The sequence below is a fragment of the Tarenaya hassleriana genome, unplaced genomic scaffold (assembly GCF_000463585.1).
Source record: "Tarenaya hassleriana unplaced genomic scaffold, ASM46358v1 Cleome38, whole genome shotgun sequence".
Taxonomy (NCBI): domain Eukaryota; kingdom Viridiplantae; phylum Streptophyta; class Magnoliopsida; order Brassicales; family Cleomaceae; genus Tarenaya; species Tarenaya hassleriana.
In genome coordinates this window covers 709,701-725,668 of record NW_010966774.1, presented here as the reverse complement: position 1 = coordinate 725,668, position 15,968 = coordinate 709,701, and the positions used below count along the sequence as shown (strand labels likewise).

General features: G+C 33.6%; 3 protein-coding genes across 4 annotated transcripts in view; all 3 read right to left on the bottom strand.

Moving 5' to 3' along the window:
- The window catches only part of LOC104822838 (beta-galactosidase 5), a 4,610-nt gene extending 1,234 nt beyond the window's left edge, over positions 1 to 3,376 (bottom strand). Inside the window, exons 1-15 of the mRNA XM_010554191.1 lie at positions 3,085 to 3,376; positions 2,871 to 2,966; positions 2,524 to 2,636; positions 2,319 to 2,385; positions 2,146 to 2,238; positions 1,925 to 2,068; positions 1,739 to 1,827; positions 1,534 to 1,639; positions 1,357 to 1,444; positions 1,147 to 1,265; positions 882 to 1,046; positions 613 to 791; positions 393 to 502; positions 205 to 314; positions 8 to 78 (exon numbers count right to left, since the gene is read on the bottom strand). Of these exons, the coding sequence (XP_010552493.1) occupies positions 8 to 78; positions 205 to 314; positions 393 to 502; positions 613 to 791; positions 882 to 1,046; positions 1,147 to 1,265; positions 1,357 to 1,444; positions 1,534 to 1,639; positions 1,739 to 1,827; positions 1,925 to 2,068; positions 2,146 to 2,238; positions 2,319 to 2,385; positions 2,524 to 2,636; positions 2,871 to 2,966; positions 3,085 to 3,255 (1,721 nt within the window). The 5' untranslated portion in view covers positions 3,256 to 3,376. The remainder of the gene's footprint in view (positions 1 to 7; positions 79 to 204; positions 315 to 392; positions 503 to 612; positions 792 to 881; positions 1,047 to 1,146; positions 1,266 to 1,356; positions 1,445 to 1,533; positions 1,640 to 1,738; positions 1,828 to 1,924; positions 2,069 to 2,145; positions 2,239 to 2,318; positions 2,386 to 2,523; positions 2,637 to 2,870; positions 2,967 to 3,084) is intronic.
- An 8,271-nt stretch (positions 3,377 to 11,647) lies between these two features.
- On the bottom strand, positions 11,648 to 14,835 carry LOC104822837 (probable ubiquitin-conjugating enzyme E2 18). 2 transcript variants are annotated; one of them, XM_010554190.1, is made up of 7 exons: positions 14,755 to 14,835; positions 14,539 to 14,642; positions 14,336 to 14,438; positions 13,822 to 13,885; positions 12,312 to 12,400; positions 12,086 to 12,222; positions 11,648 to 11,926 (listed from the first exon to the last, which is right to left on the bottom strand). In XM_010554190.1, the coding sequence occupies exons 1-6, from the start codon at positions 14,782 to 14,784 to the stop codon at positions 12,127 to 12,129; spliced, it is 486 nt and encodes a 161-aa protein (XP_010552492.1). In that variant the 5' UTR covers positions 14,785 to 14,835; the 3' UTR covers positions 11,648 to 11,926; positions 12,086 to 12,126. The 2 variants fall into 2 exon arrangements, with proteins under 2 accessions (XP_010552492.1, XP_010552491.1); XM_010554189.1 differs by having other exon boundaries at positions 11,664 to 12,222.
- Positions 14,836 to 15,681: 846 nt separating this feature from the next.
- Positions 15,682 to 15,968, bottom strand: part of LOC104822836 (26S protease regulatory subunit S10B homolog B) — a 3,182-nt gene continuing 2,895 nt past the window's right edge. Inside the window, exon 11 of the mRNA XM_010554188.2 lies at positions 15,682 to 15,966. Within this exon, the coding sequence (XP_010552490.1) occupies positions 15,956 to 15,966 (11 nt within the window). The 3' untranslated portion in view covers positions 15,682 to 15,955. The remainder of the gene's footprint in view (positions 15,967 to 15,968) is intronic.

Here is a 15,968-nt window from a genome sequence, read left to right as displayed (position 1 = left end):
CTTTCCCTCGTCGAGGCCATTTAGCATAACGGATCCAACGATTCCCGTCTCCCACCTCTCAAAATGCAGCCCGACGTTCTTGCATCGAAATCAAGAAACTCTATCAGTGATTCGAATTCGTAAAAACAGATTCAAGAATCTAAGAGAGTCTGTGATTAGTGTTTGTTCGCTGATTTTCGTGTTTCGGGTTTATGGTTTACTAACCGGAAGGCCAACGGCTACACTCAGAAGCGCGATTCGGTTAGCTCCAGCACGTAGGTTAACCGGTGCACTATACACAAACCTCCTGTTCTCCCGATTCCCGAAAGCCGACCCTGCATCATCATCGACGGGAAAGGCGATAAAGAACGATGTTTCTAAGTTGTCGTGAAGATTCGAGGATGGCTTCGTACCGTAGAAATGTCCGTTGACAAACACATGAACAGCATGGCCGGCAGAATCTATTGTAAGAGTTGGCCACTTTCCTCCACGCAAGAACGATTCCGACGGTTTTATATCGACGCTGAAACCCCGAAAAAGCAAAAGATCATCAGAATTCCTAACGCTTTCCGATACCAAATTCATCAAATCATATGGTTGATAAGCAGGGAATGTGGATACAAGTTCTTTCACCTTGTTATGTACCACAGGTAATCGCTACTATCCCGGGTAACATTGATCTGATCCAACAATCCGGAAGCTGTAATTGCCGTGTGATCCGAAAGAGACGCGATATCTTCATCATACCTCGCCACCGAGTACAAAACAGACCCCGATGGCACCATTTCCACGTGCGAATTCTTGGCCCGAACCTGAAAAAGGACCACAGAATTTAACTTCTCGAATATGAAGTTACAAAAAAATAACCGACCCCGCAAAAGCTCTTTTTTTTTCCGGCTTACGGTAGCGGTGTTGAAAACGACGTTACTGCAGTCGGGAAGTATACTGATGGACCAAGCAGGAAGATCGTAGTGGCGATTCTTGAACGTTACTTTAGCCGGTGAGTTGATGTGGTAGTTCGAGAGGAAAGCTACGCAGCTTCCTTTACCATCGGAGAAAACCCGAGCCTGGAAGAGATCAAACACGGAAAAGTCGAAAATCTTCTTAGAGTTTCAGCAGCACAAGACAAAAAAAAAACATTACAAACATTGGCAAAATCTTCTTGACCTGTTCATAGTTTCCCAGCTTAGTGATGGTTGGATCTGAAGAAACTAAGGCATGTTCACTTAGCTTAATGGCATGGTGAAGCTCCTTCAAATGGCTGTACTTCGGTTCTTGGAGCAAGCCTGACGATTAGGGATTCAATGAAAAACATAAGTGACATTGAATGGTTCCGCCATTAAAGACAAGAACCCGGGAAGCTCACACACACATTACCATATTCATCAATTGGAGCATCGTAGTCGTAACTGGTTGTAATAAACGGACCTCCTGCTGTTCTTCCGAAGTTTGTTCCACCATGGTACTGTCATTACCCGACAACAACAATATCAAGGTTCCAACCGAAACTCGATCCAAAATATCCATGGACACGGTACAAGGAAATCAACAAACCATGTAGTAATTCACATACGAGCCGCCCTTTTGTATAAAACGAGCCACTGCGAATGCCAAATCCTCCACCGGCCGTTTCACTTTCGGCCCGCCAAACTCTGTAAACCTTTTTTTCTCGCCAAAACAGCGAACATCCGATCAGAAACATCGTAAGATTAATCTTCTAGAAATTTCTTCGTAACCCCGAGAACAAGAACTACTCCCCCAGCCACTCCATGCCTCGGTCCAGAGCAATGGCTTGTAAGGTTTATTGGGAGTGAAGTAGTCACAGTAAAATCCATTACAAGCATTTATCTGAAAAGAAGGACAAAGATGTTGAGATCAGACAAGAGAAGAACTTCGAGAATTCAGACCAAAACCGATGAAAACGAAACCGAGACATTGTGCTCACGATTGGGTCGGGTGCGTCGTCTTCCTTACACATCACCCACGGGACTCCAGTTTGCAGTCCCACGGCCATTTTCGCTGCCCAGTTGACGTAAGACTGTCCGGCCGATCCAAGTGCCTTCCTTTCGGGTCCATACTCGTTCTCAATCTGCATTTACATTTGAATAAAGATCACAGCTTTTCCAATCTAACACGAAAAGATTGCATCAGAATCTTTAACAATACCTGAGATAGGATGATCGGTCCGCCCTGTGACGCGAATAATCCCTCGTTCTTCATCATCTGGACGATTTTCTGAGTGAATCCTTGCATTGCAGCCTTAAACAACAACGGAAACAGAAGTAAAATTTACATTAGATTGCATCAAAGATTCAGCAAAAAGGGTGTATCTTTATTACCTTGAAGGGTCCATTGTCGGTTCTGAAGCTAATCCCAGGAACATACTTCAACCAAACTGGAAATCCTCTGTAAGAAAAAGAAGAAAAAAACACGAGTTTCAAGGAATGTGTTTAGAAGAAAGATTCAAAATTTGAAATTTCCAACGTTAGCCCATGAAAAGGAATTTAATGAAATTTGCTTCATTTACTTTCTCTGGAACATTACCCGAAATTCCATTCTGCACAAACGTAAGGACCGATCCTGAGATGAACATAAAGCCCCACTCTCTGCACTGTCTTGATGAACCGTACAAGATCGTATCTCCCTTCAAAATTATACTGCAGTGTTTTGTTTCACCAAAAAAAAAAGTTCAACATGTTCATTAAATTGGGTAAAATCTGGGGAAAACCCATAACCCAAATCCAGATCATTACAGTAGAATGATTAAAAAGAATTAACCGACAGATTTCAAATTAGCCAAATCTGGCATCTCAAATTCGGTTTTGCAGTGAAAAAACAGAGATTTTAAGCAAAACCCAGAATTCAAAAGAGGAGGAGAAGAAGAACAGTACATTGCCCGGAGAAGGTTCATGGCCATTCCAGAAAACGTAAGTGTCGATAACATCCAAGCCTCCATCTTTAGCCTTCGTGATAAGATCTTCCCACATCTGGAAAAAAAAAAGCCAAAAAAAAATTATCAAAAATGGAAACGAACCCACTTTTTCAATGCTTGTCAAGATCCATTTTCTCGAGAAAGTTTCAACTTTTTCTCTCCTGGTGACAGACCTCAGGTGTGCTTCGTGGGTAGTGAATGGAGCCGGAGAGGAGGATTCTCCGACGGCCATTGATGACGATGGACTTCTTATCGTACGTCACGCCGCACTGGATCACTGCCGAGCTCACCAGAATTGTCGTGAGCAAGAAAGTTAGAATCTTGGAAACCAAGACGGTTCCCATTCTCTCTCTGAAACAAATGAGAGAGAGAGAGAGGGAAAAACTGAACCTTTCGAAAAGAAAGGTGAAGAATAGAAGATGGTGAAAATATAGTGAAGTTGTTTGGGTCTAAGCAGGTGGTACAACGTACTTGTTTAAGGATATATATATATTGTGTGTATATATAATTATATATATATATATATATATACTGATAATCGATTAGTTGGATTTTCAGAAGAAAAATGCATGTAGTTTATTATGCAAATTGATTTTCTAGTTAAATGTAAATTTGAAACAACTTTTAGAAGGAAACCCCCCCCCCCTAATGTTGTTGTTTGTGTTAAACTTTGTTAAAGCTAATTATAATTATAATAAATAATTGCCAAATCTAATTATAAAAGAAAAATTGAACATGGCAATGTATAATATTAAACAGAATTTTTTTTTAGGAAATTGCATATAAATATCTGAACTTTTACAAAATTCCCACATATTTCCATATAAATATCTAAACTTTTCAAAACTTTCACGTAAATATCCAAATTTTTGAAAATCTTCCAAATGAAACAAAAATCTATTAACGACGTTTAATTTATAACAGAATCCATCAAAAATTGATGACTTAACATTCTGACACGTTAAAAGACCGTTAACGAATATTGTTCAATTTGGGAGATTTTTAAAAGTTTGAGTATTTTTGTATTTTAAAAATTTTAGATATTTATTTGAGAATTTTATAGTTTAGATATTTATTTGGTAAATTTTATAGAAGTTGTATTTATTATACGATTTTTTGTTTTTTACGAAGAAACTGATTATTAAGATATACACGATGGCAACAAGCAACGTGGATTTGTCGGTTTGTGAAATTTTTTAAAATTTTAAAACTTATTGTCATTTTGTAAAGTTTGAGTTTTAAATTATGATTTTTTGCTCGGCTCCACATGGGACCAAAAAGCACCCAACAAACACATATCACTTACAGTTTTTTTACGCCATTGATAATATTCTCCTCTTTTTTTATTTCTAAACGTAATGTGAAATCTAAAATTTAATTCTGACCATAATTTTCGTATGTGGGTATCTTTCTCGTATAGTTAGTTATTGGGAAATAGAGTCTCATATTTTCAAAAAAGAAAATCATAAATTATGGATCGGTAATTGTCACTGTAATTTTTTCTTGGGAAAATCCAAAAAAAAAACACTGAACTTTTAAATTTTGACAAAAAAAACACTGAACTTTTTATTTTATCAAATAAACATTAAACTTTTTAAGTTTGACAAAATAAACACTTAACTCTTTTACGATTTTCAAAACAAACAAAATGAATGACGTGGCACAATGTGATGTAAACACGTCAGAATATTTTACTTAGTTTTTTTTGACAATTGAAAAAAGTTCATGTATTTTTTTGGATTACTAAAAAAGTTTAGTGTTTTTTTGATAATCGCAGAAAAGTTCATGTATTTTTTAGATCATTTAAAAAGTTCAGTGTTTTTTTAGATTCGTTTAAAAAGTTTAATGTTTATTTGACAAAAAATAAAATTCAGTATTTTTTTTGTCAAAATTTGAAAGTTCAGTGTTTTTTTTTGGATTTTTTCTTTTTTTCTTTGGTTGCGAATTCTACATTTATTTGTTATAATTTAAATATATTATATCTTTATGACTGTATCAGTAAAAAAAAAAATCATCCCACCATGTATTTGTAATTTATGATATCCAATCACGTAATTGATAAAATCCAAATAAAGTTTATCAAAATAGTTATGTTACTCATAAAAATAGAATAATTATAATTTTTAAAACCGAAATAATCAAACTCGAATTCAAGTCCAAAATATTCACCCCTAATGGGCGGATTGAATTCCTAATTAAACTAAGATTTCAGAGGAATTTGTAATTTCGGTCCGACCAAAATTAATCGTATCTTATCACGCAACTCTTACAATCCATCCATGAGCCTTCGTGTTACGTGTATATATATATTCAAGGATAGTAAATAAAATATATAGTTTTATAATATATATATATATATATAGTCCAGCCCTAAGTTTGATATTTCTTGGGCAAAGTCTATTTCCATTTAATTCATATAAAATACGCTGAAAAATATTTAATTGTAATCAAGTTTACATTTACCTATGAAACCTAAGTGGATCGACTTTGTGAATTATGAGTTAGGGCTCGCAGACTACCAACCTATTTTCACGTCTCTAAATGTGTTTGAGCTTTTAATACAAATTATAAATTCGACATTTATCATATCTTTACATTTTTCACGTTTTATTTTTTTTAGTCGTTTTACATTTACTTGATCTTTATATTAATTCTACATTAGTGCATGCCATTGTTCAAACAGAGCCCATATATATATAGAGAGAGATTTGTTTTGGGAAATTTGAAGGTTAATACATGAAATTGTCAAATTTTTCTAAAAGAAATCTTAACTTTATTTTTTGTGCCTTTTAAATTCAGAATTCTGATGTTCATACTTAAATAAATCTGAACTTATTAAATCACGTCAAATTTAACCCTAAATGATAATATAACAACCAGAACGATGACGTGGTAATTATAAATTCGTCCACGTGGCAGATAATGTGACAACGTTTTGTCAAAGTCAATATTATCACGTCATCGTCCGATTTGTTATATCAGGGGTTTAGAGTTAAATTCGATATGATTTATCAAGTTTGGATTTATTTAAATATGAACATACAAAGTTAAAGTTTTAAAAGGTAAAAATTAAAGTTTGGATTTTATTTAGAGAAATTTGATAGGCATTAATATTTTAATTTTCTATTTTTTAATTTATATATTTTTAAAATTTTAAACTATGTTTAATTAGCATGTGCAAACTCGGATTTGGTCACGGAGGCAGCAACCATAGGCCATACCATGATCTATCATGTTATCCCCAAGCTCTCACCATTTGGTTCACATATGCTCTATCCATATCTATCTTTCATTTTCATAATTGAATATCATTTACTTTGTTGCTACAATATGAGAGAGACCAAAAAAATTTTAATATATATTTTTTTTTTATAATCTGAAAGTTCACCAGATCTTTGGTCCGACTACATCTTCGAGAGGAACGGGGAAGTCCATATGAATACCCCTCCCCGAGTGAGGACTAGAATCCGGGTTGGAAAGAAACTTTGCTCCCTTTCTTACCGGTTGAGACATCCGATCCTGGTTCAAAATATTTCATGTTATTATTAATATAGATTATTGTAGAAAAATGTTGCATTACGTTTACATTTCATATTTTTTTTGGGTAACTGGGTATCTTGTACCGAGATCCAAACTAATCTTGGGGTCGGAGGGAAGCCATGTGAATACCTCTTCCCCAGTCTGGGATTCGAACTCGGGGCGGAACATACATTTCATGTTATTATCAGTTACTTGATAAGATACTATGCGGAAGGTTTATAGTATTGGTAATTTATTTAATGCTTCATCGTCATCAGTGTAGATATATAAAACGTATAACATAAAATCTTATACAGATTAAATTCGGTCTAAAAGTTTACTGGGTTTCAGTTTTAAAATTAAATTATAGATAACTAAATATAAACTGAAACCAAAATATTTTCAAATAATAAATATTGTATAAATAAAACTTAAATTCAACCTGATTTTAAATAAAATATGAAATAAACTAAAATTCTATATAATAAGGATATAATATTATAAAAAAATTAATTACAGGTTTGAATTAAAAAAAAAAGTATCCGAATTAAAATCAAACCAAAACCCTAAATCTGTATAATAAATATATCATCCTCTGCCTTAAACACCTAAAGTACAAAATTATTACAAATTTAATTTGAAACTATGTAATATGCATAAATTTTAGAGCATGCGTTGATAGATTAATGGCTAGCGATTGAAACTCATAAAGGTGGACGACACATATAAGGAAGCATGCATACAAAACGTTGTGGAGCAAGAAGAATAATGCACCTTATATTATATCACTCGATGTATAAAGTCAGTGTCAGAAATCATTCACACACAAAACTCAGATATTAGAGATAAAACTTTGTTGTATTATTCATTCAATTAAATAACATATATTATGACAAAAATTTTAAATCTCATTAATAAACTAAAAACTAATATATATCTATAAGGTATTCCGATAAAATATCAGATGTATATATATATATATATATATGATAATGGAATAAAGTTTGTAAAAAAAAAAATACATGGGATTATATATACACGATATTATTATTATAGGTTAGATATGACATTCGAATATAAATCATAGAATAGGGGCCATGTGATGAGAAGACAAAGATAAAAGGACAGTCCATGTGGTTGCCATCCATGGATTGGATCGACTTCATCATATATTTGCATATATATATATATATATATAGGTGTGTTATTAATTAGGGGTTGCTGTTTTGGTTCGGTTATTCGAAAACGAACCATATCAAACCAAAAAATGTGGTACAGTTTTTGAATTAAATTGTCTAAAATTTCTAAACGGATTTTTTTTTAGAAAACTGAATTTTTCAAAACCTAACCAAACAGAATTTTAAAAAAATCCAAAAAATCGAATCTTTTTTAAAAAAATCTGAAATTTTCTTAACAAAAATCGAAAACGAACCGAATATAAAATAATAACTAATTGATATATATTTTTATAGAATCAAAAAAATTGAATCGAATAATTCTCGAACCGAATATCGGAACACTCACCCCTATTATTAATTATAATTGTAATCTTTATCAAATGTTTTTTTTTTCGCTTTTTCATTTCATGTATTTTCCCTTTTCCAATTCGTAGAAGAGATTATATTATATCGTTGGTTTTACATTATGTGTCTATCCATAATGATAGAAGCTTTGCTTACACGAGGAGTTTTATAAGTAGACATCATCACGGTCTAAAAATCGTGGGTCGTGCTTTTTTTTAATTAATTAATTAAAAATCATTAAATAGGAAAAAAAAACATTTCTTTTTGCACCGACAATTCCATTTCTAATGTCACTTTTTGGTTAATCAATATTGGATTAAAGTCCATTAGGGGTTTTTTTCTTCATTTTCTTTATCAAAGATCTATGCATATCTAGTTTTGTGGGCACATATGATACTATTATCTTTAATAAAATTCAAACCTAGAATTTATTAGAGAAATATTTCCTAGAAAATTTAATTGAATTAAGTCATATTAAGGAATTATTTTCTTTGAATTATTGTAAAAAAGAATCAATGTTGAGAGAAATAGGAAAAGAAAGAGGACAATATTTAGTTGGCATATGAAAATGAAAGGTTATGTTCTTTAGTATTTATTTAATTAATTATTGAAGGGGACCAAGTTAATTAGTATATAGTTTTGATGTCTATCCAACTAACCAATGGACAATGTGTTTGGTATTTTATCATCACTACTGACTGATTTGCAGTGTATTTAGACAATCTCCAAAAGATAATGAAGAATATATATGAGATAAATACATACATTTTAATATCTAAATTATTATTCATCACATATTTTAATAACTAAATTTTATAATATATATATTTTAACATCTTATTTTTTGAACGCATTTTAGTATAAAATTTTAAAAAATTTCTGATAGTAAGTTGATTTAGTTTGTAATAAATTTGGATATAATATAGAAATGTTGATGTAATAGTATAAAAGAAATTGAAATATAAAAATATAATTTCGAATTGATAATAAAATTAAAATACTTATTAATTTTATTAATCACCCTCGATATGTTTAATATATCAATTGTGACATGTTTTATCTATAAAACATAAAATATTAAAATTTATCTAAAAAAAATTGATTTAACAACGCAAAAAATGGATAGTGAATTATTTATAGAAAATATTTTATATATATACCGTGACATAATGTAGGATATTTTTTCTCTGCCAATTTTACGATATTCAAAATCTAAATTTGGTTTACAAGCGGCATAGGTTTCTAACAACGTATGAATTTGGGACTTTTGAACTTTGGAAAGTGTGAGATATTAATGGAACTATTATTTGCATTTTCTCACAAATTGGTGATGGATAATCGAATATTAAATATTAAATTAAAAAAATTATGAATCCTACTTAGAATATAACAATTGGACAAATAAAACAACAATAATAGAGATTCGTACGGAACTTTAATTTGTTTTATGTTTATGTCATGTGGAGAGGAAAACGCCGTGTAAGCGCCGTTTGTCGCTCTGCCGTTTCCAAGGCGAAGCCGTTAAGATCTCCGTTCCGTTTACGTCGGTGCATGTTTGATCCTCGACGACACCACGTTTTGTAGTCTTTTTAATGGCCGGATATTTTTTTTTTGCCATCTAATCGATTTAATGAAAAAGGCAAAAGAAAAAGAAATTTATCTTAATAAACATATTTTCAAAATATGTCATAAATTAATATAAAAAATATCATAAAAATATTTGAATTTTTTAAAATGTGCTAAATAAATATTTTAACTTTTAATTTGACAAAATAATATCTCAAATATCAAACTAATACACTAACTAATGAAATTATATCAAATTAATAACTCAACTCCTAAAATTGAGATTAATTCCTACCCAATATCCCTATCGATTTAAACGTTTTTTTGTAACAAATGTAAGGTATTTTGGTTGAGAATTACCCTTAATTTTAGAAGTTAAAATATTAATTTGGAATATTTTATCATTTGGGATACTATATTGTAGTTAAGGTATTTATATAAGGCTTTTTCTAAAATAATTATTATTTCGAAAATTTTAGTTGTTAGGAAGTATCGTTATTTTTGAAGCATTCATTCAATAATAAATAAAAGAGCGTTCTTCTGGCACGACAATTGGACTGATCTGGGACCGTTGCTTGAATACATCGGGGTAGAGGGACCGAGACTGCTCAGAATCCCATTAAATGCTAGAGTCTGTCAAGCCGCTTCAGGAAGGAATTGGTGCCTCCCAGGAGCTCGATCGCAACGTATACATGAGTTGCAGATCAAACTTCTGGACATACGACCGCCAACGGAAGCCTGTGCCGAGGACACCTTTGAATGGAAGATAGGAGACAACATTTACTCCACTACTTTCTCAGCTTCAGCAACATGGAGAAAATTAAGAAACACTTCAGCCCAAGTGGAATGGTTTCGCATGGTCTGGTTCAAGCAGGCAACTCCTAGAACCTCTTTTATTCATTGGATGGTTATGCATGGAAGGCTGCCAACACGAGACCGATTGCTAAGGTGGAATCTAATACAGGATGCAACCTGCAAACTATGCAATGACGAAGAGGAATCACACGCACACCTTTTCTTCCGATGCTCTTACAGCTATGTAGTGTGGCCAAGATTTGCAGGAAAAATCTGGCGAAACCCACCGCGAGATCTGTTCGGATGTCGTCAATGGATAGCAAGCATTCCGGCGGAAGATGAAGATCAGAGAGTCACCCTCAGCAAAATTCTTATCCAACAAATGATTTATGAACTGTGGAGGGAGATGAATAACAGGGTCTTCACGAATTCTTCTACTCCGGCACCCATCCTCAGCACTCGGGTGGACCAAGCGATCAGAAACACGTTACTTGTGCTGCAACAAGCAAGAGATTCTGCAAACAATATCCTTTTACAGAAGTGGTATGCATTGACTCTATACCATAGTACAGAGACGTAGACAAGTGTAGAAAATGACAATCTGTGTAAGTTCTTCTCCCTATTAAGGGTCATTTAGCAAAAGCTTGTATAGCTGAAAGGCTTGTATTGTGGATTTTTGTATCCTGGACCATGTCCAACCATTTTTGATTAATACAAACAAATTAAATAAAAAAAAAATAATAAATAAAAGAAAATCAAGTTTTCAAAATCTAATTTATGAAGAAAACAAATATATGATTAGGAAATCTAATTACAGGGCAGTTAGCAAAAAAAATTCTAATTACAGGGGAAATCCATGGTAGTAGCCGAATCATAATATATGGGCCTGGATCCATGCCCATCAAGGCATAAGGATAAAAGGTTATTTTACAATATATATATATATATATATATATATATATATATTTTCTTTTTTGTTCCTTCCTTTGTTAATTTCAGTTTTTATATTTCAAGTTCACCATATCCATTATCATTTATTTGTCACACACACGTCATTATCATCAAAACTCCACGACATGAGCAATTCTGATCCATTGTTACCCATTGTCATGAGTTCATATCCATCTCTCTTTTTTTTTTAAATTTAAATAATCGTTAATCCGCTCTTTTTTATATATAATTGTGGATTAACTTCGTTCAGTTTTTTTCTCAAATTATTTTACTAAACAAAAAATTCTCTTCACTTTATTTCATTGAAGTTCAAATTTTATGGATTTGTTTTTTCTCGAATGAAGGCACGTCGTTTGAAGAGGAAACGTCGCCGTTTCCAGTGGACTCTCAAGGGGTGGTTCAGTTTAACAAACGAATTAGCTACATAACCAAGACTGAACCGTAATATTCCGGTTCGGTTTACTTTGGTTATCAATTACAACGTAAACAAATCAGATTCCAAACAATAAAATGGCAACACCAACAACTTATAGGGGTGGACACGGGTCGGACCGAACAAATACAACACCGAACTCATTGGTTTCATAACGAACTCGCATATCCGACACCGAAATAACGATATTTTCGCTCCCAATAAACCCTAACGGATTCTTGTGAAACCCTGCAGCAACTTCAAAAAGCTAAACATGGTTCTTCTGAAAATGCAGAAAATGTAATTTGGATATATCTCCACGCTTACCGTTCTATTTACGAGTCCTTACACGATTCAATTAGATTATATTTTTTTATATGTTTCGGGGTTTAGAAGAGTATATTAAACCTCGTTTGTTTTGCGGAAAAGTGCCTTTGTCCCGGGAATTTCTACACCTTGTCGTCATGGAACCACCACCTTGTCTCTTTCGGGGATTTCCCGTTTCTGCAGTTCCTCACATAACGGTCGTTATCCGCTGGCCGTTGCTGAAACAGAGGAAGCAATGTATATCGTTAGTTCATAACGACAGTAGGGAAGGGCAGATAATGAGGAGAGTTGAGGATAAAGGCCGAACCTTTGCGGGTGAACTCGAGAGCATGGAGAGGATGCTGATACATACTGAACTCACCGTCATTGCGGGTGACCACGAGTCGTATAGAATATCTGCCAAGCCCATACAGACGTCACACACACACACACACATATATATATATATCTATGTATAGCCTCGAAAAAGAAAGGAACCCTAATGTATGATAATCATGTAACTATATTACTCTTCCTCAGATTACAACATGACAAGGCATGATCCTCAAGTATCATACCATATTAATTCATCTTTGAGTTTTCACAACAAATCTAGCAAAATCTCTCTAGTTTTAGAGTTATTGTTTTCTATCCTAATAACGAATGCAGCAGAGTAAGAAACAAAACTTCAAAATTAACATGTACATGGCCATGCCTTCATGAAGGTATTCTTCTACAACGAATTGAAGGATTGCATGAGACGATGACCAGAAACACTGTCATATATCACAGATCCCATTACATTTTTTGTCAGAGCTACCGAGTATGGTATCCCCACATCAACATCAACATCAATATCAATATCAACATCAACATCAACATCACTTTAATCCCAAGTTTATTTGAGGTCGACCGAATAAGTTCTTTGTTCCCCCTCATTTCGGTTTTGGGTTAGTTCCTTTGGAATTTGCGACAATTCAAGTTATTACTAATGACTCATTCCCAAGTAGACTAAGTCTACCCCTCCCTTTTCTCATCGCTCTCATTCCTATGTTCTCCACTTTTCTAACCAGAACGTATATCAGCATACATTTTATATGTCCAAACCACATTAAATGTCCCTCTCGTAACTTCTCTTCTATACCTACTACTCCTACTTTCTCTCTAATACCGAGTATGGTATCACCATGAAAAAAAATCTGATTTGTTAAAGAATCCAGCCTACAATAAGAGGGCATAAGGTAAAAGTTTTTTGCGTGTATTATTCACTGCGATGTACATGGTAATATATAGACTTAAACCTAGTTAAATCCCGTATATACACAATTACTATATCACCCTCTAAGGGTAATGTCAGTCTCGTAGTAGAGTACATGCAAACTAAATGCAACCCCATTAAACCGGTCTAAAGGAACTATACCCCTGTAAGAAAAGCATCTGCCTTTAAGGGAAAATACATAAAACATTGCTTATGAGAAAACTTTAGGATGCTCTGCTGCACGAAAAAACTAGAAATATTACCTAATCTTTCCCTGCTTACATCTGGTCAGCAACATACGGATCATAACACTCAAGATGTATCATTGATAATCATCACCACTTCTTGAAACTTAGCAGATTCACACTCAATCTTAACCAGCACTATACATCATGGAGTATTAATCAACAACTGAAGTCTTTGGAATCATAAATTCATCAAAGCATGACCATTTCGCATCGAGACATGGAGCATCAAGAAACAGAGGCAACTAGGGATAGTAAGACAAGACAGGAGAACACACAATGGACATAAACATAGACGCATGAATAAGGACAAAAGGATAAGGCGATAACATTACCTAAACAAATATGCCCGTTGCTGTAAATATGGGGATGCAGCGGAGCCGGAGGAACAAAAACCACCTGCTCAATGATGAAAAAGCATTGACAACAAGAAGAAAGAACAAAAAAATATTTCTACTTCCTCGTAACTGGAAGTGGTAGTAACACAGGAAAGAAAAGCACCACCCTCTTGATTCAACTGCTTCATTAATCACACAAGGACTATTTCCATTCCGAATTTTTCTTTACCATTCCAGAAATTTAAAGCTGATCAAACAGGAAGTAGAAAAGAAGGATATAATAATGCGAAAAATTCGGCTGAAATCAATGTTTTTGATCCAATCTCCACAAAAACATGGCAATACACACCGAAGCTTTCCATCAAAACAAACGTAAGAACACAAACAAGAACTCATGCACACAATTCACCGATTCAGACTAATGCAATCTTCATCAAATCCCCAAAAACATTCAACAAAAATGAAAGATGGAAATATATGAAAATGCCCAAAGACTTTTGAGATCACTTACCTGAGGCGCTTCCATGGGATAATTTTCTGGAAAATCAACCTGAAGCTGATAATTTTCGTTCGCATAAAGTGTCCCAGGAGCTCCGGTAACCTCGATTGTCCATCTAAGTTCATCAAACACACGAAATTCATAGAAAACGGAACTTAACCGATCGAAATTCCCCAAAAATATCTACATAATCGAAAACGGAATTGGGATTGTACCTTTGAAGATTATCGGTGACTTTGTGCTTAAACCCAGTGGGAGGATTTATTTGCCACTCTGTTAACTCCTTCTGCAACCTATTGCTCGCGATCTTGCTTAACGCCTGAGCATGAGCACCAAATCAGAAGCTCAATAAAATTTCGAGAAAAAATAAATCAAGCATCGATGTCTGAAATTGAAGAACACGCGCGAAAATTGAATCCAGAGAAAAAGACCTTGCGTGAAGGAGATGAAGAGCTGGTCATGGCGGGGGAAGAGAGAAAGCGTGTCGTCCTCCCTAACCTCCTTCTTTTGGTCTCCCCTTTGAGTGATTAAAATTAATAATTAAAATTAGTTTTATAAAAAATGTTAGTTTTGTTTTAAGACACGAAGTTGACTGAAATTACAGGAGAGCCACTAAATCGGACGGCCGAGCCCATCGAAATATGCTGACGTGTCTCTGCCAACATGAGAGTGAAAATTGGACCATAAATAATGAACGACGTCGTTTCTTGTAACCCAACAGTTGGGCTGTCCACGTCAGACTGTTTCATTAGGCAATAGGCCTTTTACCAGGTCCAATATCATACAGTGAGCCCAATAGTATTATTACTGATTTTGTGTTTTTTTCACTATATATATATATATTCGATTTATATTCGAATCCAATTGATTTAAATTAAATAAACATTTAGTTATGAATTATCATTTAGTTTATGAATTTTAGAAACCCAAAATCCGAATTAATCGTAACTAAATTAACTGAATCTAACTAGAATAATAGTATAATGAAAGTATTTATATAGTTTTATAACTATGATATATAAATTAAAATAAAATCTTTGACATTTTTTCAATAATGTTTCCCAATATGTTTTTTTTACTATTATATCCATATTCAAATCGAATTTAACCGAATTTTTATTTATTTATATTATTTAATTATAATCTTATTTAGATACAACCATGAATCGATTAAAAATAAATAACAATTTGATTATAAAATTTATAAAATCCGAAACTAAATGAATTAATGGAACTGACCACGAGAGTTTTTTTTTTCGCATTTAGATGTCAAACGACGCCGTTTCGGCCCGATTTCCTCGTCAATCAATACGTATACAAGCCGACAGATGAAAAGGAAAATAGTCTCCACACCACAATAAACCAAATAATTAGAAGAAAAAAAAAAGACCAAACAAAAACCTTTTAACTTGTAAGAAAAGTAATAACAAAGTACAAATCATGAGAGCACAATAAGCTTAGAGTGCCAAGGAGGAAGAGCATTTGGCAAATGCCTATGATTGTCTCAAGTTACCACACTAAAATTGTAGATTTAGATTCTGCATACGCTTCTGCTCGCTCGAGTTCGGAGTTTTCAGGTCGAGGATGAGGAAATTCCGGGCACTAACCTTTGCCCGAGACATTTTTTCCGTCTTACTCTTTCCCT

What these genes read in the sequence shown, in the direction of transcription:
- LOC104822837 (XM_010554190.1), bottom strand. Translation starts at nt 14,784, where the DNA reads ATGACCAGCTCTTCATCTCCTTCACGCAAG. An exon ending in GTCACCGATAATCTTCAAAG is followed by an intron (nt 14,439 to 14,538) that starts GTACAATCCCAA and finishes TGATGAACTTAG; the next exon opens with ATGGACAATCGAGGTTACCG. An exon ending in TCTCGAGTTCACCCGCAAAG is followed by an intron (nt 12,223 to 12,311) that starts GTTCGGCCTTTA and finishes CCTCTGTTTCAG; the next exon opens with CAACGGCCAGCGGATAACGA.